The sequence below is a fragment of the Orcinus orca genome, chromosome 18 (assembly GCF_937001465.1).
Source record: "Orcinus orca chromosome 18, mOrcOrc1.1, whole genome shotgun sequence".
Lineage (NCBI taxonomy): Eukaryota > Metazoa > Chordata > Mammalia > Artiodactyla > Delphinidae > Orcinus > Orcinus orca.
In genome coordinates, this window is record NC_064576.1 from 2,187,723 (window position 1) to 2,208,534 (window position 20,812).

At 43.6% G+C, this 20,812-nt stretch overlaps 1 protein-coding gene across 3 annotated transcripts; it reads right to left on the reverse strand.

The window, feature by feature from the left end:
• Positions 1–15,107: 15,107 nt before the first annotated feature.
• ING1 (inhibitor of growth family member 1) lies at positions 15,108–20,705 on the reverse strand. Of its 3 annotated transcripts, none has more exons than XM_004273602.4 (2): positions 20,205–20,705; positions 15,108–16,052 (listed from the first exon to the last, which is right to left on the reverse strand). In XM_004273602.4, exons 1-2 carry the CDS (start codon positions 20,338–20,340, stop codon positions 15,352–15,354), a joined length of 837 nt encoding a protein of 278 aa, XP_004273650.1. In that variant the 5' UTR covers positions 20,341–20,705; the 3' UTR covers positions 15,108–15,351. The 3 variants fall into 3 exon arrangements, with proteins under 3 accessions (XP_004273650.1, XP_033290945.1, XP_033290947.1); XM_033435054.2 differs by lacking the exon at positions 20,205–20,705 and adding an exon at positions 18,579–19,890; XM_033435056.2 differs by lacking the exon at positions 20,205–20,705 and adding an exon at positions 19,028–19,888.
• Between the last annotated feature and the right edge of the window lie 107 nt (positions 20,706–20,812).

Genomic DNA, 20,812 nt, shown 5'->3' on the forward strand with positions numbered 1-20,812 from the left:
TTGCAGCCTGTGTTCACCACAGTGCATGGGCCACGCACCCCAAGAAGCTGACTGAGGAGATGCATCCTGAGTGAGGAAGAGGGGGCAGTGAGATAATCCAGTGATCTTGGCAAACATCGATACCAGCGAGGGAATGTGAAACGTCACTGGAAAGCAGCAGAAGCTGCAAAATTTTATGCTGAAAATATTTTTCTAAACCTTTGCAACCTGATCCCCATAATTGTGCAATTTGTCTGCAACACAGACCCCTCTGCTGGCCTATTGTATCGAACTCATGTGACCCAAATTAAAATACAATTGGGCAACTTCCCAGTTAATTTGATTAAAAGAGAACATTCGTGTGGATAGCCAACTTCCCAAGGAATTCTCTAATCCATATTGTGGTGTTTAGTTACAGCCTTAAGAGTTTTCAGGGGGAGTTCCCTGGCGGTCCAGTGGGACTCAGCGCTTTCACTGCGGGGGACCCAGGTTTGATCCCTGGTCGGGGAACTAAGATCCCATAAGCCACGAGGCACGGCCGAAAAAAAAAAAAAAAGTTTTCAGGAGAAAAACTGCCTTGATGGTACTTAGAATTTCAAGCCAATTACTTGAACTTGAAATGACTGGCTTTGGCATTCATTCAAATAACACTTCTGTGCATACAGCAATGGTGGCAGGTCCCAGGATAGAAAAATGTGTCAGTCATGGTTCCTGGTCTCCAGTAACTCAATGTTTACTGGGCAGAGGGATTTGATAAAAGACTTCTATCACCAGCAATACGGCAGGCTAGATATCCTGAACACCCTCAGATTGAAGTGATTAATATGTTAAAAAAATATTTATTAAATGCATTGCTGAGATGGCATGAGATTGAAAAAAAAATCCACAGAGGCCAAAACCTAAAAGAAAGCAGAAATCCTTGTTAGTGAGAAAAACGTCTTTCCCCTTAGGCCAAACCCTGGAGTCCTGGCTTCTTCCCAGAGGGCTGTGTGGGACCCAAGGTGCAGGGGGAACACATTCTGGGGCAGAACTCCCCGACCTTTCTCAGGTCTCGCTCTGGCCCAGAACCCAGCCCAGTGGGAGAGCCAGCGTAGTCCGTTCTCAAAAAGCTAGAATGAGAAATAAATTTGCCCTGCAGAACAGGACAACAGGGAAAGTTGTCTTTCTCCACCTTGGTGCTGTGTGAAGGGGGGAGATTTGAAAACACAAGCCAGCTTTCATGTGTGTTTGTGGTGTGAATTTCTCCTAGTTGCATGGTTTGAAAACCCACAAGCTGGGATGTTAATTTTACTTGGTTTCCAGGTTGTGAGTGTGTTGGCAGAAGAAAAAGCAATTCCTCAATGGAGGAACTCACCTTCAACTGAGGCCTCAAGAATTTCTACAGGTAAAATTCCAAACAAATTAGCTGTCCCACAGTAAAAAGAAGTAAGTAAGTAAATAAATAAATAAAATGAGAAGGAAACAAGGTACCAGAACTGAGAATTACAGACAGCAAAATAAAATCCTCAAAGACTTCAGAGATTAGCAATATCACACAAACATTATCAAATAACTGTTTAAAATGATTTGAAAATAAAAGAATCTCAATAAGAGGATCAAAGAACAAGGAAAAATTTTAAATAACCAAGTAGAAGTTTTAGAAATGAAAAATGTTATTGAAATTAGAAATTAATGTACAGAATAAATAGATTAGATATTACTGTAGAGAGAATTCATTACTTGGAAGATAGAGCCAAAGAGTGTAATGTGTAGAGACAAAGAAAGAAAATATACTTCCTAGTGAGATGAAGAGAATGAAGAATAGAATGAGAATTATGATGCGTACGTAACTGGAGGTCCAGATGGCTATAACAAGGAGAACGGGGATGAGATAAATTAGAAAAGATAATAGATATTAACTATTTTTAATTCTGTTCAAAGCTACCAATATTCAGATCAATGAAGCTAGGTGGATCCTAAGAAAAATTAGAAAACAAAACTGGACAGACAAAAGTAAACTTGCAGAATTCAAAAGAAAAAAAGACCTTAAAAGCTGCCAGAAGGGAAAGATAGATCACCACAGAGGAAGGGCAGTTAGACACAGGATTGATGTCTGTGCAGCAGCAAGAGAAGCCAAAAGTCAGGAAGCCTGTCCCTGGTGGCGCAGTGGTTGAGAGTCCGCCTGCCGATGCAGGGGAACGCGGGTTCGTGCCCTGGTCCAGGAGGATCCCACATGCCGCGGAGCGGCTGGGCCCGTGAGCCATGACCGCTGAGCCTGTGCGTCCGGAGCCTGTGCTCCGCGGCAGGAAAGGCCACAACAGTGAGAGGCCCGCGTATCGCAAAAAAAAAAAAGAAAAACAGAAGTCAGGAAGCCTGTCTCCAGGAGTTGAGAGCAAAATCTGCCACTCTAGAATTCTTTGCCCTGAGTAACTGCCTTATAAAATTGAGAGTCAAATGTACTTTCAGTATTCTTAGACTCAACTGGAAAGAGCAAACCACTTACATATTCTCATTAAAGGAAACCCCTAAAGTCAGAATTTAAGGAAGGAAAAAAAAATCCCAAAGAGAACATCTGAGATGCAGGAGTGTGATAAGCAAAGACAGTAAACAAATACTGGCTCTATAAAACAATAATGGTAATGTCTGTGAGGTAATGGTAATGTCTTGTGAGGAAAAATAATACTGAAATACTGGACAACAATGTATATAAATTGATCTTTATATTGTTGGGGAGGAGGGCAACAAAGTTAATTTCAGGACTTGCTAGGTATGTAGGTGAAAAGTCTAGAGTAACTACTAAAAGAACACAGAGAGTGCATAACTCCTTGACATTGGTCTTGGTAATAATTTTTGAGATATGACACCAAAATCACAGGAAACAAAAGTAAAAATAAACAAATGGGACTACACCAAACTAAAAAGTTTTTGACAGCAAGGGAAATAAACAACAAAATGAAAAGGCAATCTAAAGAATGGGAGAAAATATTTGCAAACCCTATATATGATAAGGAAATATATAAGGAAATCCTACAACTCAATAGCAAAAGACAAATAACCTAATTTTAAAATGGGCAAAGGACCTCAATTGGGCATTTTCCCAATGAAGACACAGAAATGTCCAACAGGTACATTGACGTCATTAATCATCTGGGAAATCATCCGGGAAAAGGTACTCGACATCACTAATCATCCAGGAAATGCAAATTAAAACCACAATGAGATACAACCTCACACCTGTTAGGATGGCTATTCTCAAAAATACAAATGATAAATGGTAGCTTGGGTGTGGAGTAAAGGGAATCCTTGTGTACTGTTGGTGGGAATGGAAACTGGTACAGCCCTTATGGAAAACAATATGGAGTTTCCTCCAAAAATTAAAAAATAGAACTACCATATGATCCAGCAATTCCACTCCTGGGCATGTATGTGAAGGAAATGAAGCCAGTATCTCAAAAAGATATCTGCACCTCCATGTTCATTGCAGTTTTATTCACAGTAGCGAAGATATGGAAACAGCCTAAGTGCCTGTCGTCATACGAATGGATGAAGAAGGTGTCAGATATAACGTAATGAAATATTATTCAGCCACGACAAAAGAGCAGACCCTGCCATTAGCAACAACAGGGATGACCCTAGAGAACATCGTGCTGAGTGAAAGAAGACAAAGACAAATACTGTATGATCTTACTCACATGTGGAATCTAAAATTGAAAAGAGAAGCTGAACTCATAGAAACAGACAGTAGAATGATGGCTACCAGGGGTTCGGAGTTGGGGAGGTGGGCAGATGCTGGTCAAAGGGCACAAGCCTTCAGTTATAAGATGAATAAGTTCTGGGGATCTAATGACAACACAGTGATTATAGTTCATACTGTATTGTATCCTTGAAATTGCTTAGCAGATTTTTAAATTTTTATTTTATTTACTTATTTTTAAATTTTTATTTTATGTTGGAGTACAGTTGATTAAACAGTGTTGTGTTAGTTTGCTTAGAGAGTAGGTATTAAGCATTCTTACCACACACAAAGGAAACAATGTGAGGTGATGGAGTTGTTAATTAGCCTGATCGCGGGTACTCACGTCACAAAGTATGAATATGCCAAACTGTCAGGTTGTACACTTTAAAACACATACAATTTTATTTGTCAGTTATAAGCCTCCATAAGGCAGGAGGGAAAATGAACAAATAAATAAATAATGTGAAAAAACAATACAATGAACTCAAAGAAAGAAGAAAGTTATATTGATAATGGAAGAAATCAATAAAATGAAAATAATAACAGATTTGATCAATAAAACAAGACACATGCATTTTGAAAAGACCAGTTAAATAGACTAGTATTTGACAACCCAATTTAAGAAACAAGAGACAATATACAATAAATAACACTAGAAAGGAGAGGGTCCCATAACCGTAGTCATCAAGGAGATAACAAGTAATATCTTCAACCGTATGTCATAAACTTGAAAAGCTAGATGAAACAATTATTTTAATGAAAAAGGCAATATAAAATATAGAAAATATGAAATGGTAAAATGTTGTCAAGAAGAAGCAGAGACCCTGATTAGAAGGGATTGGAAAGGACCTGCTAAGATGATGGTTTGCCTAGTTATTCCTAACAAACCTTTAAGGAACAAATAATTCCTGTGATATATAAATGTTTCCAGAGCATAAAAAAAGAGGCAAACCTTCTAAACTCATTCTATAAGGCTAATGTAATCCTAACATCAAAACAAAATGGGACAGCTTAAATAAAAAGTTTCATCTCAGAGACATAAAAATACTAAAATATTATCAAATCAAACACAGAAGTGCATTAAAAGGATCAATCTATCGTGTCTATGAAGCGTTTACTCCAACAATGCCAAGATTTTTCAAAATTAGAAAATTCACTAAATTTTTAAAAAAGGAGAAGATCCACATGTAGCTGCTCCCACCCCCAACCTCACTGAAAAAAACATCGAACAAAATTCAACACTAATTTCTGGAAATAGAAATCATGGGAGTAACTTGTCAGAATATCTGACAAACGGTATTCACTAGGAATCTCTGTCAACATCAGAATAATGGTGAAACACTCCAAGCATTTCCGCGAGAACCAGAACAGGACTCTGGTGAAGGAAAGAAAAGCAGGCTCTGAGCAGGAATGCAGCCGCCAGCACGGAGGTGCTCCAGGCACCGCTAGAAAATCCCAGCCAACTGACACCTGAGAAATGAATTTCTCTTTCACTGAAAGAGAAATGTCAGAGGGCGAGGTGGCCAGATGAAGGATCGACATACAGAAATTAACTGCAAATAATGGCCAATACGGCAAAGTCATGAAAAATTGGTCCATGTAAGGTAGAAACTAAAATACAAAATACCAATAAGCACTATGAAGAAAATGGTAAAACTTCACAGAAGGCTATGATAGATCTCATGAGTAAATGGAAATATACCATATACCTGCACAAGAAGATTCAAATAGCAAATACATAGGTATTCTCCAAATTAATCTATAATAGTTAATGGAAGCAAATAGAACGTTTGTCCTATTAAATGTAAAAAAAATACCACAAAGTGAAGTTTTTGTTTGTCTGTTTTTGCAGGAATAAATAAATGAATCAGTGGAAAGTAATGGAGACATCCATGTATATATAAAAAATGAGTATATAATAGAGTTGACTTTCCTTATGAGTGAGAAGGTAACGGATTATCCAGTATTGGGTTGGGACAATTGACCATCCATTTGGGGAAATATTTGGTGAGAGTTAATATACACATTAAGTTTAAGTTCTAGGCACTTTTATATATTATCTCATTTGAACTTCACATTAACACTTTGAGGGACGCGTATTATTACTCATTTTACAAATGAAAGAAATTGAGCCTCAGAGAGATGAAGAAAGTGCTCGCAGGTCACACAGCTCTTAAGTACCAGAGCGCGAGGCCGGGTCCTTCTGCCTCAGGGCCTGTATTCTCCCACACCACATGGAATTTCAATTAACTCCCTACCCTAAACACCACAATAAATTCCAGATGGATAAAGCAGACATTGTTTTAAATGTAAAGAATATAGGAGAACACTTTATAATCTTAGGGTGGAAAAGACTTTCTTAAGCAAAATATAACCCTATAAAGACAAAAGTTCAGAGGTGATCTCAAAATGCGAAGGTTCCTATGACAGAAGATGACGTAAACAAATATAAAATAACGGCAACAGAATGGGAGAAAAATATCTGTACACAAGGAAGCAATAGGAAAATGAATAATCTTCAAATAAATACAAATGGCCAATATACACCTGAAGAGTTGCAGGAAATTACTAGAAACAAAGAAAGTGCAAATTATATTTAAATACACATATATAAAATGTATGTATTATATAATAGGTATAGAATATGTAATATTCTAAGTATTTCAGATATAACCATGTGTAATTATATTTTTTTCTCAAAATGGGAAAACCTTTATTTGTTTACTATCCAACGGGACTAAAGGCAAGAGGAAGTAAGTATTCTCTTATACTGCTGCCGGAGATATAAAAGGGCACAGTTTTTTTTGTTTTGTTTTTTTTACAATTCAGTAGAAAGATAAAGTGTAAAATCTTCTCTGCTAAAAATCTCATTTCTATATATCTCTCATAGAGAAATACACATGTACGTGCATGACAAGATCAACACAAACATTCATCTTAGCGTGATTTTCAAAAGAAAAAGTTGAAACAATCTAAATGCTGGTCGTTAGAGGAGTGTTTAAATAAATTATGGCATATCCATAGGACATCATTATTTGCAATAGTTAATTATACTCAATTAATCTCCATGTGTTGACCGGGAAAGAGCTCCAGGGCAAAGTGTTACATAGGAAGAAAATGAGCTATTTGGAGATCAATACATAGGATATGATCCCATTTATGTAAAAAACAAAGCAAAGCAAAACTGTATCTTTGCCTAGGCATTGTTCTGCCTACCTACTGCCGTGTAACAATCCACCCCCAAGTGTATTTGCTCAGGAATCTGTGACTTGGGCAGGGCTGGTGGGGAGAGCTCATCTCTGCTCACTCGGCATGGGGTGGGGGGCTGGGCTGGAATTGTCTGCAGGTTCTCGCTCACACGCCTGGTAGCCCATCCCAGCCTTGAAATCTCACGGCACCATGTCTGCTTCACTCTCCTCGTGAGGGCAGATGGGAAGGCTCATCCCGAGACCGGGGGAGGGAAACCAGACCGCATCTTTGATGGGAGGAGTGTGAAATCTGTGGTGTTAAAACCACTGTAGAGGAGTGTGTATAATTTCTAAGAAAAAGATCTGTAAAGACAGATACACCAACAGTTGATAGCTGTTACCCTGGGGAGGTCAGTAGACTGGGAAGTGGAGGTCGTAGTAGATTTGGTTAGTATACAAACCCATCTTGAACCGGCTTAAGAAGAAAAGGATTTTATTGACTCACGTAACTGGCCGTCCCAGGGGTTCGTGTGGCTTCGGAGGTTGAAATGCTGCCATGGGGGCACTATATTTCTCTCATTTTCCAGGCAGACTTTCTCCATGTGATGGGCAAGGCCACCTCGGAAGCCCCAGACCTAAATCCTCACAGGTTAGCTGCTCCAATGGAAGGAGAAAAAGTAATTGTGCTGGTAGCTCCAGAAGAAAGTTCCAGGAAAGACGCGGAGTGATAGGCTTGGGGTACCTGCCCTTTCTTACCTTCATCACTACGGCCAGCAGGTAGGGCATTTCACCTGGCCAGGCCTCTGTCACCTGCCCATCTATTCAGCAGCTGCTTACTGTCCTGACTCTGACTTCCTTTGCTTTGGCACGTGGGGAATTTCCTTTCTTGTGTTTGCTCTTAAGGATGTAATAAACCTTTTTCCGTCCTGCACATTTCCTGCAGTTTTTTAGTGTTTGATCATATTGATCAGAAGCTCTTCGTGGCTCTCATAGATATTTGATTTTTATCGTCCACATTTTTATTTCTCGGGCTGACCTTCTGCTTTTTCTGCACTTAAGGAATGTTGGCCTGACACCTTCCATTGTCCAAAATTCCAAGTCGCCCCACCAACGAGGGGAACGTCCGCCCTTGGCGATGCAACAGTCTTCTATCCCATGCACGCTTCAGTGCTGTGACTTTACCAGTAAGGCCAGAAGTATCCCTCACTAGCTGCTTTCCTGTGCGGGATATTAGAAAATATAAATAAAATTGACATTAAGAGTCAGACTACAAAGGAACCTCATAGGAATAAAAGAGGCAATAAGGTGAGTAAATCTGTCCGTATATTTTGCTTCCTCAAGGCAGTAGCCCCAGTAACTACAGTGACGCTGTCACTTCAGGTTTTTGCTAGTATTATCAAATTTGTTCTTCTGTGGTCTATTCAGTTGTCGTATTTTCCAAAAATTAGGTTGCACAGCAAACTCAGTGGCAGGAATTATAACTTCACCTAAGATTTGCATCACACCAATATGTCCTGTCAGGGCTTAATAAAAATGGTAATAGTGTGTCCTTTTTTTACATTGACCTGAAAGATCATTTTTGAACTATAGTGTAATATGGAATAACCCTCCAACTATTTCACAGTTGTCCTCATACATTCTTTTCTTAACCTTCCCTTGTGCAGCTCAATCTAGTTTTCACTTTTGTTAATGTTGAGTCTAGAAATAAGGTCTCAAAATTTGCAAAGTGAAATGCTCACTACTATAGCCTTTCTCATTGAATGATGAGCTGTGAAGTTCATCCTGGCATATCCCTACCTTCAACTGAGCGATATTTTAGGGCAGCTCTTTGTGCCCTGAAAGTATTTCACTGTTAGTCAACTTCGGATTTTTCATGTTTATGGAGTAGATCTATGATCCAAGGAACCAAAAATATTTTGAAAATCGTGTATATTGACCATGGAATAATTATAACACTCACCACCACCTAATTTTTACTTACCTTAAGATAAAAATGATAATTTCCATTTGCTGAGCACGTCCCAACTCTTGGGGAAAGAATGAAACCAGATCCATTCTGGTTGCCATGGTGGCAGTATAATTATCCATTTTAAACATGGCATCCATCAGGGCAAGAAGAATTTTAAAAAGGGAAGGTTTACTCTAAACATAGTACCTGAATGTCAGAGCCAGACTTGCAGTAGCTCCCAGTCTAGCACACCATCTGCCCCGTTGGCCATAGTTGATGCCAAGTGGATCTGTCTCTACCTGGGCCAAACTGTTTCTCAAGTCACATGTGTGTTGCAGAGAGAAAGCCATGCTGCCTGCCCTCATTGCTGCTCTGACTCCTGGATCTTCTGAGCCATCCCTTCTCTCTTCCGTCTTTGCTTAAGGCATAGTCAATTACTGCTACTGGCAACCAAAAGATGCTTAAATACAATCAGAGGAAATTTAAGTATTTATCAAGCAATTTGTTGTGCAAAATAAAATTTGGGAGACAGCAAACCATTTCTAAGCATCTTTGTAAATGGATAAATTGCTAATAAACCCTAGGAACAATTATTGACATTTGTTTTTATGAAATTTTATAATAGAAAGTATTCAGTGCATTGGGTAATCAAAATCTAACCAAATTCAATTTCTCAAATATCAATCACTTAGAAACATTGCATTTCTAATGGCTTATACATTTGTCCTAAAAGTCTTTCCTTCACACAAACCAACTGAAATTCCATTTTAGGTGTGATTATAGAACATTTAGAACTTAGAGAAGAAAATGTCTTGTTTTTCTATGTCAGTTCTTAGATTCGTTATTTACTCAACACGTGTTCATTGAAGGCTGATGGCTTCCCATGAAGAGTGTCTGAGACCAGGCCACACGTGCAACGGCGTGGTTCAGTGGGATGGGCCGCCCTGGAGTCACAACACTCAGATCTGGTCCAAGAGCCCCGCCGCTGACTTGCTGAGTGACTTTATCATTCTGGGCCTCAGTTTCCTCACCTACACACAGAAAGGACTACTCTTCTCTCTACACTCAAATTCAACCAAGAGGTGGGTCAGCAAGAAGTTGACTGGGCTTTGATAGCTGCTGAAAATAAAGACTCTATTTCTCTCCTTACTTGTGTTCTACAAAGAGAAACAATCATTTATAGAAAAGCAGCTGCAGACTTACTCAGGCAGGAGCAAAGAGGAAGTGCACGCCTTATTCTAAGGCTGGACTTGACAGTTTCTCTCCAGCTGCAAGGAATCTCAGTTTCATTTCTCAGAATACATCTGTTAACTAGAATAATCAACAATTGACCAAAAGTATTACTCCAGTCCTTATTGGCGTGGTGTTTAGCATTTGTAAGTTACTTGCACACCTTGGCTAGGCCGATCCTCGTGCCGTGGGATAGACGTGCGTTGTCGCTGGCCTTATTTTGTCTACGAGGACACAGGGCTGAGAAAGCAACTTCTCCGAGGTCCGACCGTATGAGGTCAACTAGTCCCGATTAAACCGTCCGACCTCACATCTCATGCTGAGGCCTGGATAGCACTCTGCCTCTGGTAAATTGCTTGAAATTTACTATGGGGCCAGATAGGAAATGCGCTAGGACAGCGCACTGCTTCACTGGAGGAAAGGCAGGTGCCGATGCTACGCTTGCTAATTCAGGTAAAAGCCCAGCAGTGCAGACCCCAGGCTGACGACCCTGCACCCTGGGCTCCTGTTTCAGCTCTAATCCCGAGCCCGGCAAGTTTCTCCTGCCTTCTTCAGTTTTCTCAGTCATAGGTGGAAGGTAATTCTCTATAGCCCAGGGCAGCGAGGACAGAGGCAAGATCACTGCGGCATCAGTTAGTATGGGCCAACGGTGCCAGGTCCTGACTGCAGGTGGGCCTTCTGGTGCAGGATGGTGGTAAGAGGACAGAGGCTTTGCAGCCCAGTGAGGGACAAGAGGCCTGTGAGAATCAGGTCCCCTCACCTGAGTCTTAGCATCCTTACTTTCGAGGCAGGGTTGTTATAAAGGTTGAACCTAAGTATACAAATACCTACCACAGTGCTAGCACGTGGCAGGCGGGGACTGGTGGCTGTTAATTTGTCAGCAGTGCTGACTCACTTTATTTAAAGTGGACCTGCTCAAACAAAAGCGTTTTATTGGTTAATAGGAACACTCAGGTTTAACGAAGTATTAAATGGTTCAAATCAAGATTTAACCTGTTACTCAGTTTGCAGTGACTTCTTCTCAAGTAAGGGTTTTAAACTGAGAAAGTATCAACCCCGTTTTTTGGAACAAAATCAGATAATACAAAGAATTTGAGGCAGGGAAAGAAAAGTGACCTAATGCTTTGTTTTATTTCAGTCAAAACACGTTGTTCTCCTTTTTCGGGGGCCAGGGGACACAGCACGCTCCTGTCTGGTTTGTGAGGAAAACAACTGCATGTTAAATATTCTGAAACAAAACCCCTCATAAAAACCTCCCGAGGCTATTTTGAGTCACGACACACCATTTACCACAGTTACCTTCCGGAGCCTCCACACTCGCGTAGAATGAGGGTGATGAGGACACACGTGCGTCAAGAAGAGCTGCAGTTGAGGAGCAATTTCTCCAGATTAAACGAATCCAGAAGTCTACCTCCCAGACTGCCTAAAAGCACCGGAACCAAGACGAAAGAGGAATGGGTCACAGGCTACAACAGAGAGGGAGACAATTTCCATAAAATCTTGTTCTATACATGCCAGCGATTGCTAAGAGTCATAAATTACTTTAGACAGAACGATGGCGAAGGGCCAGACCCTCCTGCAGAAGCACATTACGTCTTTAAAAGTGCACAGACAGAAAGTTCATAATTTGCTTAGTGAAAGGTTTAATACCTTAATACATGTGACCTGGAACACTATATGAGCATGAGGTACAGAAAGATATTTCAAGTAAATACCTATTCTTTCTAAATAAGTAAAAAGTAAAAAAAAAGAAAAAAGAAGTATATAGTAATAACACAATGGATTTTGTTTTGGTAAATGCTTTATTACTTCAGCAATTGCACCCACAGATGGTATTGGGTACCGAGACCACACCACAACGTCCAAGTCGCTGGAGGGCACGTCTCTGTGGGCGGCCCGTGGGTCCTGTCACTGTGGTATTCCTTCTCAGGACCCTGAAGGTACCCTCCTCTGAGCACCCTGTGCCCCAGGTACACCATGCCATGGCTGCCTGATATGCAGTGGTTGAGTGAACCGAGTTGCCTTGTCCCAGTTTAAAATAAAGTATGCTCTAATGGAAACATTTTAGACCCTTTATCTGGACTGTAATAACTTGGTTATTAAACATAAGCAACTGGTGGTTAGCAGAGGTGGTGGGTGCATGAAATGGGTGAAGAGGGTCAAAAAGTACACACTTCCAGTTACAAATAACTCATGGGATCTAATGTACAGCATGGTGACTATAGTTAACAATACTGTATTGCATATTTGAAAGTTAAGAAAGTAAATCTTAAAAAGTCCTTATCACAAGATTAACAAAAATTATAACTGTGTGGTGACAGATGTCAACTAGACTTAGTGGTGATCATTTTGCAATATATACAAATATCCAATCACTATGTTGTACACCTGAAACATAACATTTAATGTTATGTCGATTATACCTCCATAAAAATGTTGAAATCAAAAAAACCAAAAAGCAAATAAACAAAAGCAACTGTTCTACATTAGATAGCTTTTCACTAACCTAAATAAATACAAAAAGAATTCAATCCCATTTTCGGCACTCCCCGAGGGTTACCAGGATCTTTCTGCTTTATCTTATCACTTACCTGGTGATAAGGTTCTAAGCACTTATCTGTGACTTTTTATCCAGTGTCCACTGGAATTAATCAAAGTGATTTAAAAGACAGCTAAATCTAACAAACTCTGCCTCTGTAACACTACACATTTTAAAAAGAAAACATGGCTAGCCACTTGTCCTTACTGGAAACTTCATCAAAGGTAGGGAAAAAAGACCCAGCTTTAGATTAACGCTATGCCAGTGTCTCACTTCACCTCATTTAGTTCTCGGAACCACCCTAAATGAAACATATAGCTGATTCTTGAACACCATGGAGGTTAGGAGTGCTGACCCCAGGGCAGTGGAAAATCCGAGTATAAATTAGAGTTGGCCCTCCGTCCCTGCAGTTCCTCTGTATCTGGGGTTCAGAGTCCACGGATTCAACCAAATGCAGACCGTGCAGTACTGTAGTGTTTACTTTTGAAAAGAACCCGCGTGTAAGTAGGCCCATGCACTTCAAACCTATGCTGATCAAGGGTGAACTGTATTTTAAAAGTGAAGAACCATGATCACGAGTTAGGCAATTTATTCAAGACCTAAGCCCTAAGGGACAAAGATGGAGGTCGGACATAGCAAGGTTTGGCCCCTGTGCCTGTCTCTCTCCAGTAGAGCTGTCTACACTGAAACTGAATAAACGTGAAGAAACCCAGTATTAACAAATACGTTCTCTTCAATTTTCACTTCCATAACTTAACTCTCATCATTAGCTCTAATTAAAATAGAAGTGGAAAACTAGCAAATAGAATTGTTTTCAATATAGTCGATTTATACAAGCAAAGATTCGTTTAAACTGCTCTTCTCGCCATTGGACTGTCATTGACTATTTTAGTTATTTTCATCTAGTAAACTTCCTAATTTTTATTTGTCTAGGTAAGGCGTATCAAATTTAAACACTTAAGATTCTTAAACGTTTGGGAGTTTTGCTGGAAAGCAAATGCCCATTTGTAGGTATTGATAGGCAAACAGTTCACATTTTAACGTGTGATCAACTACAACGTGCATTTCTCTACCAAACAGCCCTCTGTACTGGAAATTCAATGTAAGAGTTAGGGAGTTATATCTGGCACAAAAAAAGTTCTCATTAATTGCTTACCAAACGAAGTCAACAATCAGAAAACAACTTATGGCTTTACGTGTAATAAACACATGCCATACACGTGCTCAGATGCTACAGTGGTTCCTCGATTCTTCCTTGTGGTAGCTTCAGGGACTCAGCAGACTACGGAGAGAAACTGTTCTCTCCAATACAGGGTTAAAGTGAACCATATATCGCTTAGAAAGAAAAATTCCATTGACCCTTTCAATATGTGGGCGGTGGAGGGCACCGATTACCATGCAACAAGTCAGTCTCAATCAGAGGTCAGCACAGTTCTTTGACTGGGCCAGAAAGTAGGTAATTTCAGCTTTGTGGGTTGTATGGGCTGTGTCCCAACCACTCAACTCTGACGCTGTACCAAAGTGGCCACACACAATGCGCTAGTGAATGAGCCTGGCTGTGTCAATAAACTTTATTTACGGACACTAAAACTTGAATTTCATATAATTTTCATATGTCACGAAATTGGATTCTCATGTTGATTTTTTTTTTTTTAACCATTTAACAATGTTAAGATCCTTCCTGGCTCACACACCATACAAAAGCAGGTGGTGGGCTGTATTTGGTCTGTGGGCAGTAACCCCCACCCCTGCTCTAAACATACGCTCTGTTTTAACACTTATTTTTTGCCGGCAATTAGATAACTTCTACTTCATTATTAAGCGAGAACAATAATACAAAATCTGCTTAAGGCTTTGTCTAAGCTGCTGGTGACACATGTTTAAGACAAAAATTTAACACTTACTTATGTCAAGATTAAATATACTGGTAGACGAACAAACTGGCCAAGTTGCATTTATTTCTTGATGTCAAGTCTGTACGGCTCTCATGCACACCATGGCATCTGGCTGCACTTCTGACTATAATGCAGCGAGTGCAAGTTCACTTGAAAATGCACAGTTGCACACCTTATGTAAGTTAAAGACAGCTACACTAGTATTTGTTGATAGCAAAAGCGTGATCTGAAGCTCCAGGACTGGACCACTCCTGTTCGGTTTAATAAAAAAATGTACCCAACCATTAAAAATGGCCATTTGGGGAACAGGCCAGTATATAAAACGTTTGTCAGGTAAAATGTAACCACTTAGCTTTTTAAAAAAATGATTTTCAAACTTTAAACCTTTCTATTGAACTGTTACATGGATATACACTATTAGAGCACAAAACAAATTTGCTATGGGCTATATTTTCAGCAACTCGGCTAACTTTTTAAAAATCTGTTTGTGAAGTAATAACATTTTTAAAAAAATAAAATAGTAGCTAAATGAAATCTCTTCTTTCCACATTTAATGTGTTCGGTTGCTTCCAAGTCATCCCCGACTGCCAACAAAAACAACAGAAACCAGAGACCCACTCGAGTGTTTAATTCAAACCTATATTTGCAGTTTCTAAAATGCTGATCCACAGACCACTCTCTCGTTACACATGTGCACCAACGGAAAAGCAAAGAGAACCCCGGTCATCCCACGAGAGGAACAGCTCCTCTTCCAACAGTCTTCAGAAGGCTACACGTGCAGTCCCTGCGCCCGTCCAGATGGCGATGCAATAAATACACGGCTCGCCCTGCTCGCCTCGGTCCAGCCAGGCCCGCCACTACCTGTTGTAGGCCCGCTCCTTTTTGGACTTCTCCAGGGCCTTGTCCATGGTCTTCTCGTTCTCCCCTCGACATTTGGGGCAGTACCACTTGCCCTTGGGTTTATGGTTCAGCCCCACGCAGGAGAAGTGGAACCACTCGATGGGGCACTCGTCATTGTCACAGCCGATCATCTCTCCATAGGAGACCTGATTGCACAGACAGTACGTGGGCTCGTTCGGATCAATGGGAAGGTCTGCAGGGGATGCTTCCCTCTCGGCTTTGGCCTTGGAGCGTTTCTTCTTCTTGGAGGCCTTCGCCTTCTTCTCCTTAGGCGTTCCGGAGGTGATGTCATCATGGTCGTGATTATTAGCTGCGTTTTCCCGATTCTCGTTGTTGCGCTGTCGCCGGGACCGCTTGCTGTTAGGCTTTTCTGCCTGCGCGACTGTCTCAGTTTTTGACTTATCCTGGCCAGCTTTGCTGTGGCCAGTGGTGTCACTGACCTCTTGATGTGCTTCAAAGAGTTCCACGTGACTGTCCACCTGCCTGGCCCGGTTCTCCACCAGCTCCACCATCTGACTCACGATCTGGATCTTCTCGTCGCCCAGCTCCTGGCTCCGAATCAGGGCCCTCTGAATGCAGTGCAGCACTCTCCTCCTCTGGGTGCCGTCCGTCTCCCGCTTGAACTTCTCGTAATACTCATCCAGTTCCTTTAGGATTTCTGCAAAGGAAAAAATTAGCGTTACACCCTCACTGTAAACCCTACCAAGGCTTTCTTTCGGTTCTCTAATCTACAAAAAAAGTAACTGTTAAGGGACAAAAAGGATCAATGCAAGGCTTCCTAGCACGAAAACTTGTAACCTGTAGGCCTCTCTGGAAGGCTTTTTTTTTTTTTTTCCTGGTGAAAAAAATCTCTAGAACTAAATACAAACATCAACACAGTTCCTATTTATCAAAGTGCCCCTCAAAGCTCCCCAAGGGACTCTGTGTGCATTCAGAGACTGGGTAATGAAAACTCCTTGGACAGGCAGCTACAGGGAAAGTTCAAGTTTAGGTGAAGTGCTGAGGTCCAAACCTTTATTTTCTATAAAATTAATGATTATGTCCTAAATTTCCATTGTTTTTATTCAAATATTTTTGTAATAATTGAAAGGTTGTTATTTTAGCTATTTTAATGCACCGACATCTAGAATACCGGATTAAATTAGAGAACGTACATAAATACTACATAGTGACCCAGGGCCTCAGTTTATTGGTCACATCATTCCATCCCAGCACATACAGAATATCTCTGCATTACCGTGTATTACTGAAAACAAGAATGGTTTGTCACAATAAGCCAGGCGACCCAGCCTTGCTTTAAAACAAACGTTGCAGATTTTACTTACTACTTAAAACAATAACATCTATATCTATAAAAGACAACAGATTTTAGATAATGTGACTGAAATAAGGAAAGTAAATATTCTTCCCAAGAATCTACTTAAATACACAGATAGAAATTCCCAGAGTTATTTTCCCTAAACAGTAACCATTAAATTAAATAGTATCAGATTTTTCTCCTGAAAACCTTTTGTAGTCTCTTAAAATAAGGCAATTCAACTCTCCCAACTCGGAAGCTGTGGGAGGATATGGGTGGGACGAGTATAAAATGTGACATAATCCCTTCCAGATCGTATATCCAATTAGTTATAGGGCATAAACCTCACACTAGAGCAAACATATGAACTTAGGCGAACACTACTTAAGCACATATTATTTTCCAGGATACATTCTTCAACTGAAGATAGCGCTGAAGACATTTCTTAGAGGAACAATGCAGACTGTCTGCAACCAGAAAGGAGGAATGCCATAGTCTCATGGGCTCTTGGAGTAATTATTCCTGAAAATAAACAGCTCTACTCAACTTATCCAAGTTCTATTTCACAGGTGCTAAAATATGCGTTTCTGCCATTTATTTTTTAAGTGATTACACATTACAAAACTATATCACTTGGTTTAATTAGTAACCAAGTTTCTAAAGACAATTACCATTTCATAGAAAAGAACAATTCCATCATATTGCTAATTTAAAATTTCATAGCACACAGCTTCTTTTACATCACAAGCAAGCTTACAGCCACGTGAAGCTCCGCTGTGGGGAAAAAACAAACACCCCATTACAAAATTACCAAGAAATAATTCTTTTACCTACACAACAGCATACATTTCTTCGATGCCCCAAGCGAAGCATTCTTATCAACAAAGCCACTGAAGTACAAACATCTGTAAACAGGAACCCCTGTGCTAACTAGGGCGGCATCCTGTCAGCACACCTGGCTTCTTCAGCTTCATCAGCTCCAACCGCTGCTGACCCTTTTTTCTAAAAATGCTCCATACCGTCACTATAGGAAAGCAAGGGTACCATGGAAAGAATCTAAGGATTAAGTGAGACTGCAGCCAAATTTAAACTGATCTGTCCAATTATTAGAAATGTTTTTTTTGTTTTACACAGGGATTGCGCTGAAGTTCTTTATGAAGCCTTCCTTGGTGCGTGGGCATTTAAAAAATAATACTTTAAAAGTAGCTGAAAAATATTTTAAATTCAAAATAACCTCAAATATCATTGGTAAACTAATTACGATCCATCCTTATGAATTAATGTCCAGTTGATGTTTACTATGCAAATACTGTTAACCAAAGTTTGACTTGCAACCTAGGAGTTCTTTTAAAAATAAAGCCTTAATTTTTAGATTAGACTGTGCTGCGTATCTCAACACTCAGTACTAAGTCCCAACCAAATGAGTTACGACTATTACCATGACGGATGTTAAGGCTCTGCAGCTCACTCAGGGCACTGGCTTCCACGTGAGCCGGGTAGCGTGCGGGTGGGACCGATTTTCTCCGAAGGAGCCAAGTACGCACTGAGCGTGTATTAACTCGACGGAAGACACTCCGGCTCTGAATCGGTAAAACAGGGTGTCAGACAATAAAGAAAGCTGTAAGAAAGCAACCTCAACGGTACACTGACGTGGACGCTTGAAAATTTTCAGTATGAACTTCTTCGTCTCCTTGCGATTTCCTAGAAATGCTAAGGAACAGTGCCGGTCACGACGAATTCCTCAAAGACTGGGAAACCCGTTAACTCTCCGCTTTAGTCATTCCACCACCCGAGCCGCCTCCGAGCTCAGCGCACACGGGACCCCCTCGGGGGCCGCCCGGCTCTCCCTGTCCTGGGTCACCGACCCACCAGGCCCGGGTCACTCACGCTGCCCCCGCTCCACGCAGCCGCACCCGCGGGTCCTCGGGGCCCGGGCTGGAGGCCCGACTGCGCCCTCGGCAGCCCCGGCAGCAAGGATTACCGGCCTCGCCCTGTCCCCCGGGCGCCGCCATTGCTCCGCGACTGAAGTGACCAGCATCACGTCCGTGGGGGCGGGGCCAAGCCGATCCCCGCCAATGGGGAGGAGATCAGCCGGCGGCGCGCCCCGCCCCTGGAACCACAGCCTATGGGGATCGCCGGGCCGGAGGGCGGAGGCCAGGCGAGGCACCAATCACAACGCAGGACCAGAGAACACAGCCCGCCCTAGCTACACCAATGGCCAATGCGACGGCGGAGGCCAAGAGACCCGAAGACATTCAAATCAACTCGACCTCCTCCCTCCTCCCCGCCCCTCTACCAAAGAGAAAAAAGAAAGCAGCGGAAACAGAGACCCGTGCCAGTCACCGCGCAAGGCCCGCCCTCATCCGGCCCAGCAACCAATGGTTCAGCAGCTGACTGATAAGGACATTCCATGGGAGATGCCACGGCCAATTACAGGAGGCCGAGGCGGAACATTCGCAATATGCTAATAAGGCTCCTATAAAAGTCGCTGCGAAGCCGAGCCTTCGGTAGAGCGCGCAGGGGCGCCTTCCCCTCAGGAGTTTTCGGGGCGCTGTGGGGCGCTTCCTGGCTTCCCACCTCCCCCCACTCTTCCGTTTGCCTGCTGCGCAGTCCTGTAAACATGGGTAAACTCCGAGTGACTATCCACGTTCCAAATACAGACCCCAATGCCGTGCCTGACCAGGCAGGAAAGTTTCCCCAACAGCCAGCAATTCCCAGCGGACCCGAACCCTCCGTCTCTCTCCGGCAGTCTGGGCAGCCGGGGCTGCAGAGAACGACCCACAGGTCCTCTCCCCTGCCATGTTCCTCTCCAAGCCGACAATACTTGCCTGCGCCCCCCGAGCGCAGCACAGATGGGCGACTTCTTCGCCCCATCCTCCCTTCCCTGCCCTCCCCTTCCCCACTGCATACACGGAATAAAGCCCTGGCCCTCCGCGAACTACACCCGGCCGCGTCGCCCCTCTCAAGTCGGCCCTCACTCGGTGTCCAGGACCGGGGGCTGGGCGGGGGCGACTGGGGCTACACCACGCGAGGTACGGACCCCGGACTTTATGTAACACTCAGATTCGGGACTGGGTGAAGGTGGTTCCGGGGATAGCGAGCAGGGCCGGGGGACCCCTCGTCCGCAGCGCCCTCCTAGCAGCCCTGCGCGCAGCCCCGTCCCTGCGCCCCTCAGCCTAGCGACCGCGGCACATCCCTCCCTCGGCGCTGTAGCCTGCGCCCCCTGCGCCCCCTCCCCCGCAGCACCCCGCCTCGTCACTTCACTACAAAGAGCGCTTTGCTCGCGCAGCCTGGCGTTGAGACCTCTCGTTCCTCCTTCCTCCTCCGTGTCCGGGCTTCGCGCACAAGGACCTTGGCAAATCAAAGACGCTCCAGACCTTTTGTTTCTGCCAGCAAGGGCCCCGCCGCGGGCTCGCGGCTCTCCAGGAGGGGAGCAGGACGGCCCGCAGCCCCGCGGCGCGCCGCGACCGGTGGGGATGGAGCAGCCGCCCCCGCCCATCCATCCCGCCGTACCTTGGTATTTCGCGTCGATCTCCCGCATCAGAGAGACGTTTCTCTGCAGATCGAAAGGCAGAGACTCGATGGAGTCCAGGTAGTCCTCCACATAGTTCACCAGGTGGATCTGCTCCCCGTTGGCAGGGCTCAACATGGTTCACCGAGGTCCCCGGCGACTCCGCGCGGCTTTCCGCTTCCTCCGGCCCCCGCCCCCTCGGAGCCCAGCGCTGCAAAATGCAAGGCTCCCGCCCGCCGTCGCCCCCCCTCCGGCCGGCCCCGCGCCGCTACATCTGCGAGCCGCGCTGCCTGGGCCCGGGGACCGGCGCCTGGCGGGCCGGACCGGCGCTCGGCGGCCTCAGGCGCGGGGCGGGCGCAGGCGGGCGTGCGGGCGCGCACCCCGGCGCAGGGGCCGGGGCCGGGGCCGAGCGAGCGCGGGAAGGGGCGCGCGCCGCCCGCCGCGCCGCACTTGTCCAACGTGGAAAACCCAAATACCAGTTTCAAACACTTGGGAAACATTCGGCCCCCAGCACCGCGCATGCGCCCCGGCCCCTCCGCCCCCCCCCCCCTCCCGTGGGCCCCGCCCCCACCGCATTCATGCCCCTCACCAGCCCCGCCGCCCGGGGGTG

Coding starts and splice junctions, on each gene's coding strand:
- ING1 (XM_033435054.2), bottom strand. CDS start 18,729: ATGCTGGTCACTTCAGTCGCGGAGCAATGGCGGCGCCCGGGGGACAGG. Junction 16,053..18,578: donor CTGCGTGGAGCGGGGGCAGC/GTGAGTGACCCG, acceptor TTTCCTTTGCAG/AAATCCTAAAGGAACTGGAT.